General features: G+C 51.3%; 2 protein-coding genes across 2 annotated transcripts; one reads left to right on the top strand and one right to left on the bottom strand.

Annotated features, from left to right (window-relative positions):
- Window positions 1-6098: 6098 nt before the first annotated feature.
- On the bottom strand, window positions 6099-6696 carry MYCGRDRAFT_106655 (uncharacterized protein; the record flags this gene model as incomplete). Its single annotated transcript, XM_003847042.1, has 1 exon — window positions 6099-6696. One exon carries the CDS (start codon window positions 6492-6494, stop codon window positions 6267-6269), a length of 228 nt encoding a protein of 75 aa, XP_003847090.1.
- Window positions 6697-6954: 258 nt separating this feature from the next.
- Window positions 6955-10743, top strand: MYCGRDRAFT_111771 (uncharacterized protein; the record flags this gene model as incomplete). The annotated part of the gene is made up of 8 exons (XM_003847072.1): window positions 6955-7175; window positions 7425-7520; window positions 7807-8199; window positions 8423-8868; window positions 9348-9440; window positions 9629-9687; window positions 9933-10215; window positions 10601-10743. 8 exons carry the CDS (start codon window positions 7156-7158, stop codon window positions 10741-10743), a joined length of 1533 nt encoding a protein of 510 aa, XP_003847120.1.
- Window positions 10744-15460: the final 4717 nt, after the last annotated feature.

Here is a 15460-nt window from a genome sequence, read left to right as displayed (position 1 = left end):
TAAGTAATGCAGAACGCCAGGACGATTACCGCAGAAAAGCTGCTTGCGAAAGCAGTAAGAGCCGGCGCTATTAGTAGGCACACCTTTAAGGAAACTAATAGTAAGTTTATCGAGGGAGACTTTGTTCTTGTCTTAAATAAGACTAAGACGAAGCTCTAACCGACCTTCGTAGGTCCCTTTAAGGTAATTAAGCGAAGCTAGCTTAGTACATATACCTTAGAATCCTACGACGGTTCTGTGGTTAAGTATTAAGTGCATAGTAATCGCCTTATCCGCGCTAACTGCACTAGTTTTAGGGACTAGCAGAAGCGCTGTAGACAGGAGATTTTACTTAAGGCCGCTAGCTAGGAGTTTAAGGACTCCTTGCGTAATAATCTTATACTTAATCTACGCTTAAGTTTCTCTACTCTAGCGACTATTCCTAAACAGAAGTGGGACAAGTTGTCTTTACAGCAGCTTAAACAGTTAGGAGCCCTTCGATTCCTTTTAGGGGAGGGCAAACCTTTAGATTCTTTAAAAACTAACGATTAGCCAAAGTTTTGTTTGTTTGTTTGTTTGTTTGTTTGTTCCATTTACGTCCTTTCGGAGTCCAAGACTATGTAGGACGGCTTTGCCATAAAGGCAAAGCAGTAGATCTAGTTACAATCAGATTTTTCGGTATTCTTTGACCTTAGGGGAGACCCCGTGCCTAAGGCAATGCCAAAGGACTTGAAACAAATGCGAGACAAAGGAAATCAAACGAGTGTTGCAGCCCAAGGCTGCAGAATTTTCAGCGGATCCTTCCGCTTCGCACACACAGCCTAAGGCTGCAGAATTTTCGCGCCAAGCTTTTGCAGAATTTTCAGCGGATCCTTCCGCTTCGCACACACGCTGCGAATTCGAAAGAGATGCAGATGCAGCGCAAGAGGCGCAAAAAGCAGCTGTCCAACTCGCTGCCTTCTCTTGTCCTCAATATGCCTTTGTGGAACTATATGCCGCCTTCTAGCGCATATAGCTACGCAGGTTGATCGCAGAGTTGTAGATTCCACCGAGTTCTAGCTCTTTGAAGTGCACTTTTCCATAGAGGCGACGAATCTCTAGAGGGAAAGAGGTGCGATTTCGATTCGGATTTCGAGGAGGTGCGCGTATAGGGCAGAGTGGACTGCTTCTTTCTTCTTCTCGTTCGTAGCGTAGGGGGCTATTCGTTCGAATCGTGCTGTTGTTCTGTTGTAGCTCGTGTTTCGAGGCGGATTTCGAGAAGGATTTCGGGCGGATTCGAGAGGTTTTCGAGGCAGATTTCGAGAAGGATTTTGGGCGGATTTCGAGAGGTTTTCGATGAGGTTTCTTCCAGATTTCTTCCAGATTTCTTCCAGACTGTCTTAGTTTCCCTTCCGAGGAAGGTACTTACGACGGCCACCGCGTGAAGGTGCAGTCTGTTCGGCCGTCTAGCCAAAGTTTTAATACAAGCTTAAACTCGCTGCTAATAAGATCCGAAGGAAGCATAGAGATGTTTCACGCGCGAATCGAGATAATACTAAGGAGGTAGAGAAACTTAAGGCTACTCTCGAAAAGAAACGTCTTAGGGAGCTAAAGAAGTTAGCACCCTTAAGTTAGCTGGTTATGCATCCGGTAAATGCAGCTGCAACATTAAGGGAGGACGCTTAAGTTAACCCTGTTGCAGCAACTGTTCCTATCCCTACGGAGCCTATTATAGAAGAAACGGAAGAGGGACTACTTGTAATCCCTTCCGAGCTCTAGGAGACTCTACTTAAACCCTAAGGGGAGTCGGGTAATAACGAGGACACTATTGTGGTTGTTCCCCGTTAACGACTACCCTAGAACACAAGGGAAGCTCCTCGTAATCCTGCGGTGTAGCTACGAAGGAAGCCAACCTTTAAGTCCAAACGAAAGGTTAATGCGAGGGCCTAAGTTTAATAGATCCCCCGGAGGGTTTTCATTTTATGTTTTTTATACTTAAGGCCAGTCCTTAAGTGCTATTATACATTTATTTCGCGCTGGCTTTCTAGCGTCGTATCGCATTGCATCGTATGCACAGCCTAGCAGATAAGGGGGCTTAGAAAAAAGAAAAACAAGAAAAACAACGCTTTTGGTGCTCCTACTTAAGCCTATAAATTTTCTACCGATCCTACTTAGACCCGAATTAACCCTTCTTAGCCTGCTCCCTCTTAGCATCTTCTTCCTTCTTGGTAATAAGCTGCGTCTTAAGGGCTAACATTACCGCCTGCAAGTGCAGCATCTAAGGAGTAATGCCTTAATTAGCCCTAAGACGCACTTAAGCCCGCGAGAGAGCTATCTAGACGACTTAATATACGGAGTAGCGCTTGTTAAAGCGGTTGCGGTAGAGCTGCTCGATGTGCTCCGTGTACACGCGCGTGCGTTGGCTTCCTAGAGGGACTGTTAGGCCTTCTGCGCCGTATCCTTAACGTCTATTATTAGCCCGAGGAGCTGTGCTAAAGAATAGGTTCCCCTAGGTAGCGAACCCGCTTAAGGGGAGCACTAGTTTATGTACAAGGCGGCCGGAGAAGGTTAGGATTAGATTATAATCCTTAGTTAAGCCCGTCCTTGCTAGTATTAAGGTCTAATCGATAGCGTAGGAGAGTCTCTCTCCCTTATGCATTAGATCTACAAAGTCCTCTGCCGCATCGAAGAACGGCGGGCTTAGAGATTAACGGGCTAGGGCTAGTGCGTTTCGAACCGGAGCTTGAACGGCAGTAGGCATAGTGCTCGGCCGAGGGGGCGGGCCCTAGCGATTACTTATACTAGGGGGCCCTAGCGCTTAAGTGCCTTAACGATCGCCTGTTAGAAAGAGATTAGGTGCCGGTCGGGAAGGCGTTTAAGGAGGGCCTTGTTGCCCGGTGCGGAAGAGTAGAGGTACGTTAGCCGGACGGGTCGTACGCATAGCTTAAGGGTTGTCGCGGCGATACCTGTTATCTATAGTTATAGGCATTCCTTAGGCGTAGTTCTTAGGAAGCTAGAAGGACAAAGGCCTAGTACCCGGAGATCTACCGAACCCCCTTAAAGGATCTAAGTAAGGACGCTCTAGCTGCGAAGGAGTAGTGTCTATCTCCTTACGAGCAGACAAAGGACCCCTTAAGTTAGGAGAACGAGCTGCGACAGCTATTAAATTAATGTCCTCTATGTCGGCAAGATTCGTCTAACTAGTAAGAAGGGGGTTAAGCAGCTAAGTAACCCTACCGGGCCCAGAATCGAATAGTCTAGGACTAGAAGGCGGCGGGCTTAAAGGCACTTGGATAGGCTCTTCTAGGAGCGGAATTAAGACTTCCTCCTTAAAGTCCACCTACTCGTCCTCTACATCGTTATTACCTTCCTTAGCCTTCGGGTTCCTCTTCTTAGTCCTAGTCTTTCCCTAGAGTTTAGAATCTCTAACCGAACAGCGATCGTAATAGTTAGTATAGCTGTAGTTAGCATAGCAGCTAAAGCAGCCTCTACTACTGTAGCATAACTTAAAGGGCCTAGCCTTACGCTTGCCGGACTCGCAGCTATAGTTGCCTTCTTAAGGGCTACTACCGAGAGCTTAAGTAAAAAGAGAGACTAGACGCTATTGCTTGTAGGCCCTAATAAGGTAACCGTCCGACTTACGCTAGTCTAAGCTGCGCAGATCGCCTAGCTTGAACACTTAAAGTCCGTCGATTAAGGCATTAAGTTAGGAAATCGTAAAGGCAGCTAGGAATTGCTAAAGGTACTTGATAGGCGCATTCGACACTATAATCAGATAATACATTACTTCCCTTATCTATGCGTCCGTAACCGCGATGCGATTAGAGGCTAGGTTAGGAGTAAGGAGAGCTTTAAGTCGAGCGCCGACAGAGGCGTATATAGTAGTGCTATCGATGTTTCCTTAAGGGTCGAAGCGATCTAGCTTAGGGTACAAGCTACGAAGATCCGGAGAGCGGTTAAGGACGTTGCGAGGCATCGTAGGGTCCTAACCTTATGCGGCAGTGCGACTCCTTAAGCTACGACCCTAGTTCGCTAGTTAAGGGTTGCGCTAAGGAATTTCGTAATTGTTGCTTGTAGGAGCGCGTGTGCCTAGTAGCTTAGACCTAAGGCTTAAGGCAGATATATTAAGCCTATCTCGATAAGCATCGTATGCCGACTTATAACCGGTGGCTTGCTTATACCCGAATTTGGTGTACTCTATACGGTTACGCCGAGATATAATATTAGGTTAGACGTAGAGTTTCCTTAAAGCAAACTTGTCTATTAATTCTTAGGTAGCAGCAGCTCGTAACGGCTGCTTCTTGCTACTTAAGACCGAGCTAAATGCTTAAGTTAACATCCTTACATCTAAGTATCCGCGCTTAACTATCTTAATAGCACTTTAAACAGCCTTCGCAGGAGGGAACTTAGGGGCTAGTTTATAAGGAGATCGGCGGAGCTGCTTGTCGACCTTGTCGTCCTTGCTCTTATCGTCTTTCTTGCGCTTGTCTTCGTTACCCTTCGCTATAGCGACTATTGCTTAAGGTGTGTTGTAATATTGTAAGGTATAGTAATCGTAGACTATATAAAGGTCTAAGGAAAAGGGAAGGAAAGGGTTGCGGAAGTTAATAAAAGAGAGAGGGTTTAAAAAGAAGAACGTAGTCGCTTTTGTGCCCTTAGAGGGGCGACCTGCTAGTAAATTCGACTACGTGCCAGCAGTTACTAGCTTAAGGCTTGTAATAGTACGTAAATTAGATTATTTACCTACTAGAATTAGCTAGACGATTGCACTTGAGCCCTTACCTTCCGAGCAATTACGGACCTCCTAGATTACGCTCGTTCATTCGAGATTACGCACACCTACTTAAGAGCATTAGCATATAACCTAAGCCTTTAATTAAGGTTATTACAAACGCTTAAGGTTACGCATTTAGCAAAGGGGAGGATGTTCAAAAACACCAAAAACCTCGCTCAGGTTTACTTAAACCCTTAAAGCCTTAGGCACCGTTTCACTTGAAGGCTCGTCATTATTACATAACTCGCTCGTTTCAGTTAGTCTATATAGCTTAAGGGCCTTCGCCCTCATAAATCAGTATTATTCTTTTTCCGCTTTTTGATCACGTGCTATTTTCTATGAGAATCGCCAGGATTTGCGATCCACTTCCACACGAGACGCTATCGATCGGCCTTCCAGAATCAACGTAGCTGTTATTATAACGGAGTTTGTCCAAAGGCAGAAAGACGCATCGATAGGATACTGCACCATCGGCAGGAACCTGCCGCGGATAGCTGGGTGTGTTCGTAGTCGGCTGAAATGAGGCCCATAATGGTAATATAATTAATAGGAGGCCTCTTGGAAGTTGCTATTGCGATTGCCAGCATTACAAACATCGTAAGCATCGGATCTTCTGTGGTTCGCAGTGCAAGGTCAGTGTGTGCGGCAGCAGACCTAACTAAGCTCTCGAGCCGGTCGTTTTGATTAAATGTAGACTCTACCCTGCCGGATAGAGGTTGCGAATCGGAACCGGAAAGCGATGTTGAAGAGCTGTTGTAATTCTGCCAGGAAAGTGCTGACCTTCTGGCAGCAGTACTATGACTAGCCTGTGGAAGGTACTCAGGGACTTGTGGTCTACGAAAAGTGAGACCGCTATAAAATGTGGGCAATTTTTAGCCGCGCGTTCTTCGCATCCTCAAAGGGTACAGCTACTCAAAGCTCCCAGGCGAATAGTCTAAAAAGAAAGGCTCTGCTTCTGTGTAATAATTGACTTTGTAGTTGGCGGCGCCCGCAGTGCGTCTTCTGTATTAGTCATAGCGGCCATGACGGTGATTAACTGCGAGATATACTCCGCAGAATAGTGCAGCTGGAAAGGTGTTTTGGAGGAGAAGGAGGGTGATGAAGGTGAAACGTGTTCGCTTAAGGCTAACTACTGCGTTTCATCCAGTTCTGAGTACCGCCGCTATCCCGCGCCGATATTGATGGTTCGGGGAATTCCCTTGCTTGTCCGACGGTTCCGTCCTGCGCAGTGTTTTGACGTTGGAGAAGCGCTGCATGTTTCATGCCCACGGAGGAAAATGCGCAGTCACGGTATGTCGCAGGTTGGCGAAGACGAGTCGAGGCCTGGAGAAGGATAGCGAGGGACTTCTGCGTCCGAGGTAAAACTCCATAGACAGGCGTAAGATGGCAATAATGGAATTTGATCGGCTCGGCAATTTCACTCAAAATGTGTGACTGGGGTGGACCGATATCAGAACTGCGGATTGTCGCACTTTGATCTGATAGCCTGATTGCCCGTATGTCTTCCGTGTCCACTGTTTGTCGCGGGAAGCTCTCACCCTCCGCGATGGTCGGCAGCTGCGAGCCGCGCAACGATCGGTGGCGGAGAGACTTCCTTCGGCTTGGACTCCTGGCTGCTCAGCTCGAAATGCGCAACTGGAGGTGGATCGAGATCAGAACTATCCGTCGTCGCACATTGGTCCGGCGTATGCCTTCCGTCTCCCATGCTTGGTCGTGGGAAGCTCTCATCCTCCGCGATGGTCGGAATTTGCGAGCCGCGCATGACTTCGGCCAAAATTTGTCGTTCTCTGTACTGCAGTCGACTTGGGCTCAGTATTCGTTCCTTGTCTTAGCGATTACGGGTGTAACATCGCCACTGAGGATGGTATCGTTCAAGTCCGGATCGAGGTATTCTTAATCATCCATGATGACGACGGAGAGAGGGTGAATAGTTAGCGCAGAGGCCAGCTGTTTGGCAAGAGGAAGCCAATCTGGGTGGTGTCGGTATGTGATGAAACACCGAAGCCAGGACCTTGCGCGCACACTCCCACTCTCGATGGAGGCAGTGAGGTCAGAGACGCGGGTGCGAAGCGGAGGCGGGCGGACGGGCGGAGGGACGGACGGGCGGGGCGGAGCGGTACGGATCGAGCCGGAATCCGGGAGTAAAGCTCCCTGCTTTCAAGTTTCGGGTTCACAATCACACTTCACCCTCCAATCACACTTCCACCTCACCCTCGGAATTTGCCTTGGCACTTACTATCGACCTCCTCATCAACCTCTCCTGGATCTCCTACATCACCTCGACTCCTCCCTCCCTCACCGTTCTTTACACCGCTCCTCTCGTGAACACTTGATCTACCTGCGGAACTCGACCACAACGAGGACGACCTCCGCAACGTGTCGCACGATCAGCTGAACGGAGACCATTCGATGAGGATCCGAATATGACCACGCACGAGCAGCTGTAAGAAGCAAGCATCGTTAGATCAGAATGCAGAATGACGCTGCAGGAGTAGCCAAGAGGACCATCGTTCGATGAGAATGCGAAAGTGACGCCATACGAGCAGCTGAAATGAGCACGCATAGTTCGATAAGGATCCGGAAGTGACGACATTCGAGTTTGCTTCCAAGTACGAGGCGCCGGAGAAGAAGTTGACTGCCGTTGCTGCACTTCATGGACGGATGGAAACATGCCGGTGACTTGTTCTTGCAGTGCTGCGGACAAATTGGCTCCAAGGTTAAGGGGATTGTCGAGAGACGAGATTGAGAAGTGCCATTACGAAGTGCCCAAGGGAATCAAGCTACGACTGTGCGAAGCAGTGGACGTGCGGGTGGCGGCGAGACGATGTTCCCGGATCGATTGGACGATAAGACCCAGGCACGGCTCGCCGGCGATGATTCATCACCGCAGGACTGCATGACTCTGCGATTGCATGATGACGCCTGGCGGTGTCAATTGTCGGCCTTCGTCTTCTCTTGTGCCTTCGAGCTGGGTCGTTGGAAACGAGCAGTGAACTTTGACCAAGACGTCCTTCCTGCCGATTTGCACGCTCTGCAATTGACAACTCGGATGCTCCAAGCTGCGGTATATCCAGTACACTCCCCTCCATCGCTGGCAGCGCTTCCATCCCGAGTAAAGGTGCGAACGTGTTCGAGATCATCTCCCGTGGAAAGATCCGCGAGTTGGGACTCGTGGCCGTCTTCGAAATGGTATCCAGCACTGCCATCGCTTTGAGATTGTATATAGCACTGCTTCGAGATCGGATGCAGCACTGCTTTCAGGGCGGCCTGTGTTCAGGTCAATTCATGGATTCGCAGCGTTTCGATGTCTCCTACCTCAACGTTCGCAGAGACCATGAAGTTGCCTTTCGCAAGTTTATCCTCGCCTTCTCCTACTACGCCATGTTGTCGTCCACCCCATCATCTCTCCAATTTGCCATTGGCAATGAGAGTTTCTCGGCGGTCAGGATGGGTGCGGTGTTGAAGATGTACGAACCGCCAATGAGCATCTCGTGTGGCTTGAAGTTGACGATGGCAGTCGAACATGTTTATTCATGCAACCGCGGTTTGAACGACGGATGTCGATATGGCCATGCTGGGACAGGATTTGGGAGACTGTCGCCATGTTGTGTCGGTACTGAATAGGAAGTCGAAAGATGAAGTGGAGTGTGTTGTTGATGTTGTTTCTGGTCAGATCTGACCGAATTTTAGTCAGATCTGCCCGAATTGCAGTCAGATCTGCCCGAACATGCCTGAGGCACACCAATATCTGAATCGGGTTGACTTTCGCGGGGAAGCACCTCCATCCGGCGGGACCTTTCAAGTTGCTGTTGATCCTTTTTCCGTCCTCCCTCTCCTCCGACACCTCCACCGATCAATCTTCTCCGCCAACATCTCCACCCCGCCGAAGTCTTCAACCCGCCGAAGTCTCCAACCCGCCGATGTCTCCACCCCTCCGACACATCCACCCCGCCGATATGTCCATATCCTCGATCCGCCACTCCAATGTCCGTTGACCACTCCTCCCCCTCGGATCCTCCATTCCTCCAATCCGCCGACCCCTCCACCTCCACGACTCCTCGTGCGCTGCTCCGCCGAGACTGCCACGCCTTGCGAAATGCAGCCGCCTGGTGCCACACGCACTGGAACTACGGATTGTCAGCAATCACTCGTCAAATAATGGCCGACATTGCGGCGAAGGCGGAGGCGCGCTCCACCCTGGCGATCGATGCTGCTAAAGTGGACGAAGACAACGGAGATTGATCCTGCTGAAGTGGATGGAGACGACGGAGCTTGATCCTGCTGAAGTGGATGAAGACATGCTCAATGCCACTCAAATCGAGATGGAACATCCGCCAGGCGCCGACTCGGCCATTGACCCGGCTCTGATGAGCAGTGCTTTGTCCGAAAACATGAAGAGGCAGCGTTGGCGAGACGGCATTCTTCCATCGTGAAGGAGGGAGGCCCTGGACACGTGAGAATCGGCAGTGGGAACCTTGCGTTGCCTGCAAAGACCGATGAGAGAATCGAGAGGGCGGTGGGGAGGACAGAGCGAAAAGTTGAAGGGGAATGATGTGGACTTTATGGATGCGAGCGGAGAAATTTTGAGTAGTCGAGGACTGGGAATTCATCGCAGATGATGATGGGCATGGGAATGCATATGAGGAGGATGAGAGAGGACATGAGCGCGGCGGAGATGAAGACGGTAGTGGAGGCGAGAGAGGGCAAGGTCAGGAGACGCTACGGCAACAGACTCGATGCAGCAACGGCAAGATCAGCTTACCGCTATACTATCTCATCACAACCTGAAATCCCGTCCACAGCTCTCGCGCCGGAGAACAATCTTAAAAAGAAAACCCCACACAATCACGACATCGACTCGCCGAGCATCCCGACAAAATGCTCCACTAATTTCAGAATGGTACTTCTCTGCCCGCACGTTCACTGCTATCGAATTCGGCACGCAACACTCGACCGTAAGCACCCTTCGCGATGATGATACGAACACCACACGATACATTTCGATCGGCAGGCACCACGCATTAGCACCTGGCCACGAGCCGCCGTTTGGACCGGCAGAGGAGCCGCGTCAAATCCGAGCGAGAGAAGCGATTGAAAGATAGGGAGCCAATGCAAAAATTCCGCTGTGTGCAGTCATGCAAGTCGAGTTAGCGAAGACGGAGGAGCGAACGAGAAGGACGTAATATTATAGTGTCTGCAGTTGCAGCGCCAGGAAGATGGAAGACACCTACCGCCATCCAGCGCACGGCGGCTTGCGTCCAAGCACAAATCCATCATTCCGAAGTTGGGAGAATCGACCGCCAACGTCTTGCAGAAGCGCCAGCTCTTCGTAGCGTCGAGGGACGGTGAAGCACCACCATATTGGCGAGCAGGACCTCGCCGAGCTGTTTCGCGGAGAAGCGTCGGTCGACTTCTTGTTGGCCTCGTCGCAGCGAACGAAGCAGGATCGGGTGCATGTCGATGGCTTGAGGAGCCGAGTGCACGTGCGCATAGGGTTAAGGTACGCGATCGGAAGAAGGAGGTCGTCGATGAGAACTCTCGGATACTCGATTCTGACCAAATCCGAAGCTTATCAAGTCTGCTCTATCTGATGCACGGAGAGACCTGGACACAGAGCCATCAAACGCGGATTTCTTGGTCTCTCTCTATTTAAGAATGGCAGAGAGGCAAGGTGTTTCCGGGAGACATCCACACCATCCGATTGAAATGTTACGCTCTGCAGAGATCCCAAATGCAAAGACTTACTCGCCAGGATTCAATAGATTGTTACAAAGGTCCTACGTATCTTATGTCGCCGCTCAAAGCTACCGACAGCAGCAATCGCACCCTCACGAATTTCTCAAGGAGAGCGCTGCCTTCTTAACGCAGGATCTTTGCGGACGAGAACTGGTCGCATCAAGGCGATCGTCTTTCTGCCTCAAGTGTACGCCATGCTTCACAGCAACCCGGGAGGAGCTTACCTAAGACCACCGAAACATGCTGCTCCTACGAAGAGACGTCCAGACGACTAAGAATCCCGGCCATGCTACCTCCCACAGCATTTAGCTCTTGCGAGCATGCCTTCGGTAAGCAAGAACCGCCTAGTGCCGTGCAGCTGGCGGAAGCAGGAAACACTTCCTAACTCAGCGATAGTCCTCTCGATGACTGAAGCTCGGATTCCGCGTGCAGGTGGCATCGCTCCAGGGTATTGTGAGGACTTCAACAATGCATCGACTTATGCCTCCTGGTCCTCCTGCATGACAAGGATCTCTACCGTTCTCATTCCTCCGTCTCCGTACCAGCGCCCTGCAAGGCATCATTTTGGAGCGCAGATGTGGTTCTTGAAGGGCTTGAATACATACGCTACGCACCCATGTGGAGCGCATCCGAGAATGCTATCTATCCGCGACAAGCAACGCAATGTGCATCACCTTGTTCTCCATCACAGGTCTCGACATGCCTATCAGGAGATCTCACAGTGCGCTCAACACCGTCAGCATCAGCGCCGAAGGACTACTTTTGCCTCTTGATTGATACGCTGAGCTTCACGGCCAAAATTGTCGGTGCTGCCTTTCCGCTCGTCGGACTTGCTTGGATTTCCAGTTTGACATCGGTAAAATCTTGGACTGATCGGCCGTGATGCAACTCATGCGCTTGAGGATCAGGGGCCTCACGATTCCCGACGAAATTTGTCGTCCCTGCGTTGCTATCTTTGCTCGGCTAATAGGGCGGAATTGATTGATAGCAACGCAGGCGAGGTAATCCAGCTGGCGAAGAGAGTCGGAATCTTGACGAAACTGAATGGAAGCGTGGAGGACCCGCCGCCGCGGGTGACCGAAGCGCAGCCGTTCGATCCCAAGGGCACACTCGTGGGCACGACACGGGACAGGTCGTCGATGCACGTAGTGTGGAATGGAAGCACTAGTCACTTTAGATTGAGCGATTTGTAATGGCTCATGGGACGAGGCTCAGTAGGAAGCGAAGGAGGAGGCGGAGGTGGAGGCACGCCGCAATCGGGAGATTGATCCTGCTGAAGTGGACGAAGACGGCGAGATGGTCAATGTCACCCAAGTCGAGATGGAATATGCGCCAGGTGCAGACGACAAGGCCATGGCGGCCGTAAATGGAGCCACCTCCGGCTTCCACCCATCCATGACACTACAGTTCTTCTTCAGATCGGCGGCATTAAGCTTATGCAAAGCACCTTACCGATCTCAAGCAACGACGGCGGGAACCTCTTTGAATTCGACGAAGCCTAGAGACAGACCACAAGGCTCTGAAGTTGGTTGTCCAGACGCAGTCGAATGCAAACACTACGTCTGCGCCGGAATTGACGAGCTCGAGGGACGCTGCATAGGGTGCTGCAGCGACGGTGAATGACTGGTTCGCGCAAGTGGGCAAGATGGCGAAATGAGAGAGGAGCTGATTTAGTACCGCTTCTGCATCAAAAGGTGGCCGGTGCCGAGATTGATGAACTCGTCCCGGGAAGACGAGACTTGGCGAGATGAGTTCAATTTGGATGCCTATGTAGGAGTCCGTTTAGAGCAAAAGGTGAGATGCACAATTCGCTGCTTGTGCCCGTCAACCGATTTGGCAGGCTTCACGTTCAGGCTGGAGACTCAGTACCTGGACCGCGGAAACGTCTCGAGAGACTCAGTACCTGGACCGTGGAAACGTCTCGAGATTACCTCGTAGCTTTATCCGCGAAGGTCGGCGGTAGGTTGCTGGAGTTCGACCCAATTTTCGCACGGCAAGGGACATCGCTGTGCGATCGCTCGAGATCAGAAATCTTTAACAGTCATGCAGCTGCACCAGCCCATAACCACCACCCATCCACCTTGCGGACGCCGGATTGGTGTCTTAAAGCTGCCAGTCAGGGCCATCTGCCATGGACGCGGCGAGGACTCGCAATGCTCCTCCTCCTTTACATCGACAGCTGCGGGAGTTTTCGAAAACTTAGTTGTACGATGGCAGGCAACTTGGTTGTGCGAGGGCAGTCTCGAATCCAAGATAACTTACATGTACGAGGACAGGTAAATTAGTCGTACGAGGAAAGGGAGACCAGCCTCTCACAGGTAGGTAAGGTAGCTGTACTGTAACAGGTGAGTCAATTGTACGAGAATATACCTAGGCGAGCCGCACGCCGGCAGCCAACGTGGTTGTACATGTAACGTCGGCCCAGCATGTTTTCCCTACTCTGTTCCATTCTTCTCTATCCGCGGCAACTCCGTTCGTCGGGTTGGGGGTGTCGGCAGGAAGACAAGCGGGAGCAAGGCACCTCAGGTCAGGCGTAGAGGAGGCGAAAGGAATTCCGGGCGTTGTGAAACAGATTGAAGGAAATTTTTAGCGATTTCAGCGAGAACGAAGCCAAGAGCACGTCACAAAGAACATACGACATTAATCGCCTCGCCTACGCGACCACCAATATACGTCCGATTCATCGTCTTGCGATAACCTTATCCTCACCGCCCATCACGCCGTTACCAAGGGTGTCGTACTCGTGGTTGATCGAGAAGAAGAAGAAGCAAGATCTCATTGATCTGTCCAAAGGGGCTAGGCTGGGTGCCGGATAGGTGAAAGTGATCCGGCCGGCTTGAAGTTGAGAAGTGTGAAGGCGATTTCGGTGTGTTTGGAGGGCGTGGAAGCTCCGGCTGAGACAGATACACGGATGGAATGAGTCTGGACACGAATGAGGAAGAGATACGGCAATCCAAACGTTCGAATCCCGGGACTTGCTCACCGCCAACATATCTTTCCGCCCACCGCCGACATCTCCTTCCCACCGCTGCCGAAAACTTCCTCCTGTTCACCCCCGGCCCCGCATGGAATCTTCCGTACGTCAATTGCGGAGGAGGCGTGCGGCCACTTGGGAAGAAGGGGGAGAATTTTTCGGACCACTTTGCTGTTCATCTGAGTCGTCTCGCTCGAGTCTCTTCTCCAACAATATCCGCTATGCCTCCGCAACGTACGCCATCCTCGTCGGCATCGCACCCCTGGGTGTACCCGCCAAAGCGCGAGCATGGCTGCCTATCCGACCGCATGCAAAAGTTCGAAGCAGCGATGCATCCTCGTCCGCATGCAAAAGCCGGAAGGAGAGAAACCTGCTCACCCGCATACAGAAGCTGGAAACCAAGATTGCCAGAGTAGCAGACTCGCTCTCGCAACAAGACTTTGAGAGAAGAAACACTTCCTTATCCGCTCCGCGCGCAGAAGTTGGAGGCTGACCTCACTGGAGTCGACTCTCGTAGCAGGACTTTTAGAGAAGAGACAATTCCTTACCCGCACGCGGAAGCTGGAGGCCGAGATCGCTGGAGTTCGACTCTGGCGACAAGGCTGTCGCATGCACAAGCCGGACGGAGGTGGTTCTTGCAAAAAGGCTATCAAAGCGCACACCAAATGCACGCGCTCACCGCAGCGGAGACCCATGTTCACCTGACCGCTTCTTGCTCCGTGATGTAGCGATTGAAGTGTTCTTGACAGACGGCCGATGATCGCTAGGGACTTTTCCATCTCAAAGATAGGCGGAGGCGGTCCTGTCAGGGTGTGTCGGCTTGTGTGAAAGTCCCACTTGTAGAGGATCGCTAGGGACTTTTCCATCTCAAGGATGTCCGGAGGCGGTCCTGTTAGGGTGTGTCGGCTTGTGTGAAAGTCTCACTTGTAGTCGCGCTTTGATCTTCCACTCGAATGGGAGATACCCGCAAGAAGGCTGCTGGGAGTGCCTGAAACGACAGTGAGGCTCTCCGTCTCGGCGATAGCGCTGGCAGTGCTAACAGCGATGTTGGTAGCATGGTCGATGGAAAGCTTGCGGCGTCGTAGTGGCAGGAGCTGGCGGTGCGTCTTCAGCGGCTTGTTCTGGGTCACACGTCGGAGACGCGATGAAGAGCAGCGCGGTGAACGTCGGGCCCTGATCTAGTCGTTCATTTCTTCGTCGCTGAAACTCGAATCTTACCTGTGAACGTTGACTTCCAGTAAACGGTCTTTACCGAACTTCGGAACTCTTACGAAAGCTGTTAGCATAGCTTCACAGCAAGAAGAGAGGTGGGTGGTTTGCTCACTTCTTCTAGCCTAATAGTATCCTATGCATCACTCCGCTCGGCGATACAGCCGCGATTGAGTCCGACATAGCGGCACACAGCAGCACAGTCGTGGTGTGCTCCAGGCGAGCGATCGTTGGTAAGTTCTCCTCTCCAGCCGCCGAGCTTGTGCTTGTGCTGTTCGGTGACTTTCCCAGGATAATACACATCATTCGGAGCGAAAGCGCCAGAAAGGTACCAACGTACCGCATCGATAGAGTTCTACCGGAGCTGGCTAAAGGAGCTAAGATCTTAAAACTGTTTTGCTGCAAGCAGTGCACCTTTGTGGCGAGAGCAGATGTAAAATAAAGTAGAACATAGCGGCGTCCAGTAGCATAGTAGTGCGGAGGCCAAGTCGAGCGATCGTTTAGTAAGTGGGAGTTTTGAGAGAAGAGAAGTCGCTTCACATTGTGCCACGCTTTTGCCCGGGCGGAGATTGCTTCCGGAGGTGTTGTTATCTACGCAAGCTTGGACTGGGTCATGATGCCAGCGGATCTCGACTGGGATCGATAACGGGCGACATCATGAAGTAGGTCGTCGTGGGCGCTATGGATACGAGTCTGTCCGCCGAGGACCACACCGTGCTCTAGCATGCTGCCGCGACCTAGAAGTTAGGATACCAGCCCAAGCCGAAGTATAAGCGGTTTCGCTGCCACGGTGATGCAGACAAGGGCCC

The sequence above is a fragment of the Zymoseptoria tritici genome, chromosome 18 (assembly GCF_000219625.1).
Source record: "Zymoseptoria tritici IPO323 chromosome 18, whole genome shotgun sequence".
In the NCBI taxonomy this organism is placed as follows: Eukaryota; Fungi; Ascomycota; class Dothideomycetes; order Mycosphaerellales; family Mycosphaerellaceae; genus Zymoseptoria; species Zymoseptoria tritici.
Note: the sequence above shows the minus strand (reverse complement) of the source record. Positions and strands in the feature narration are given on the sequence as shown.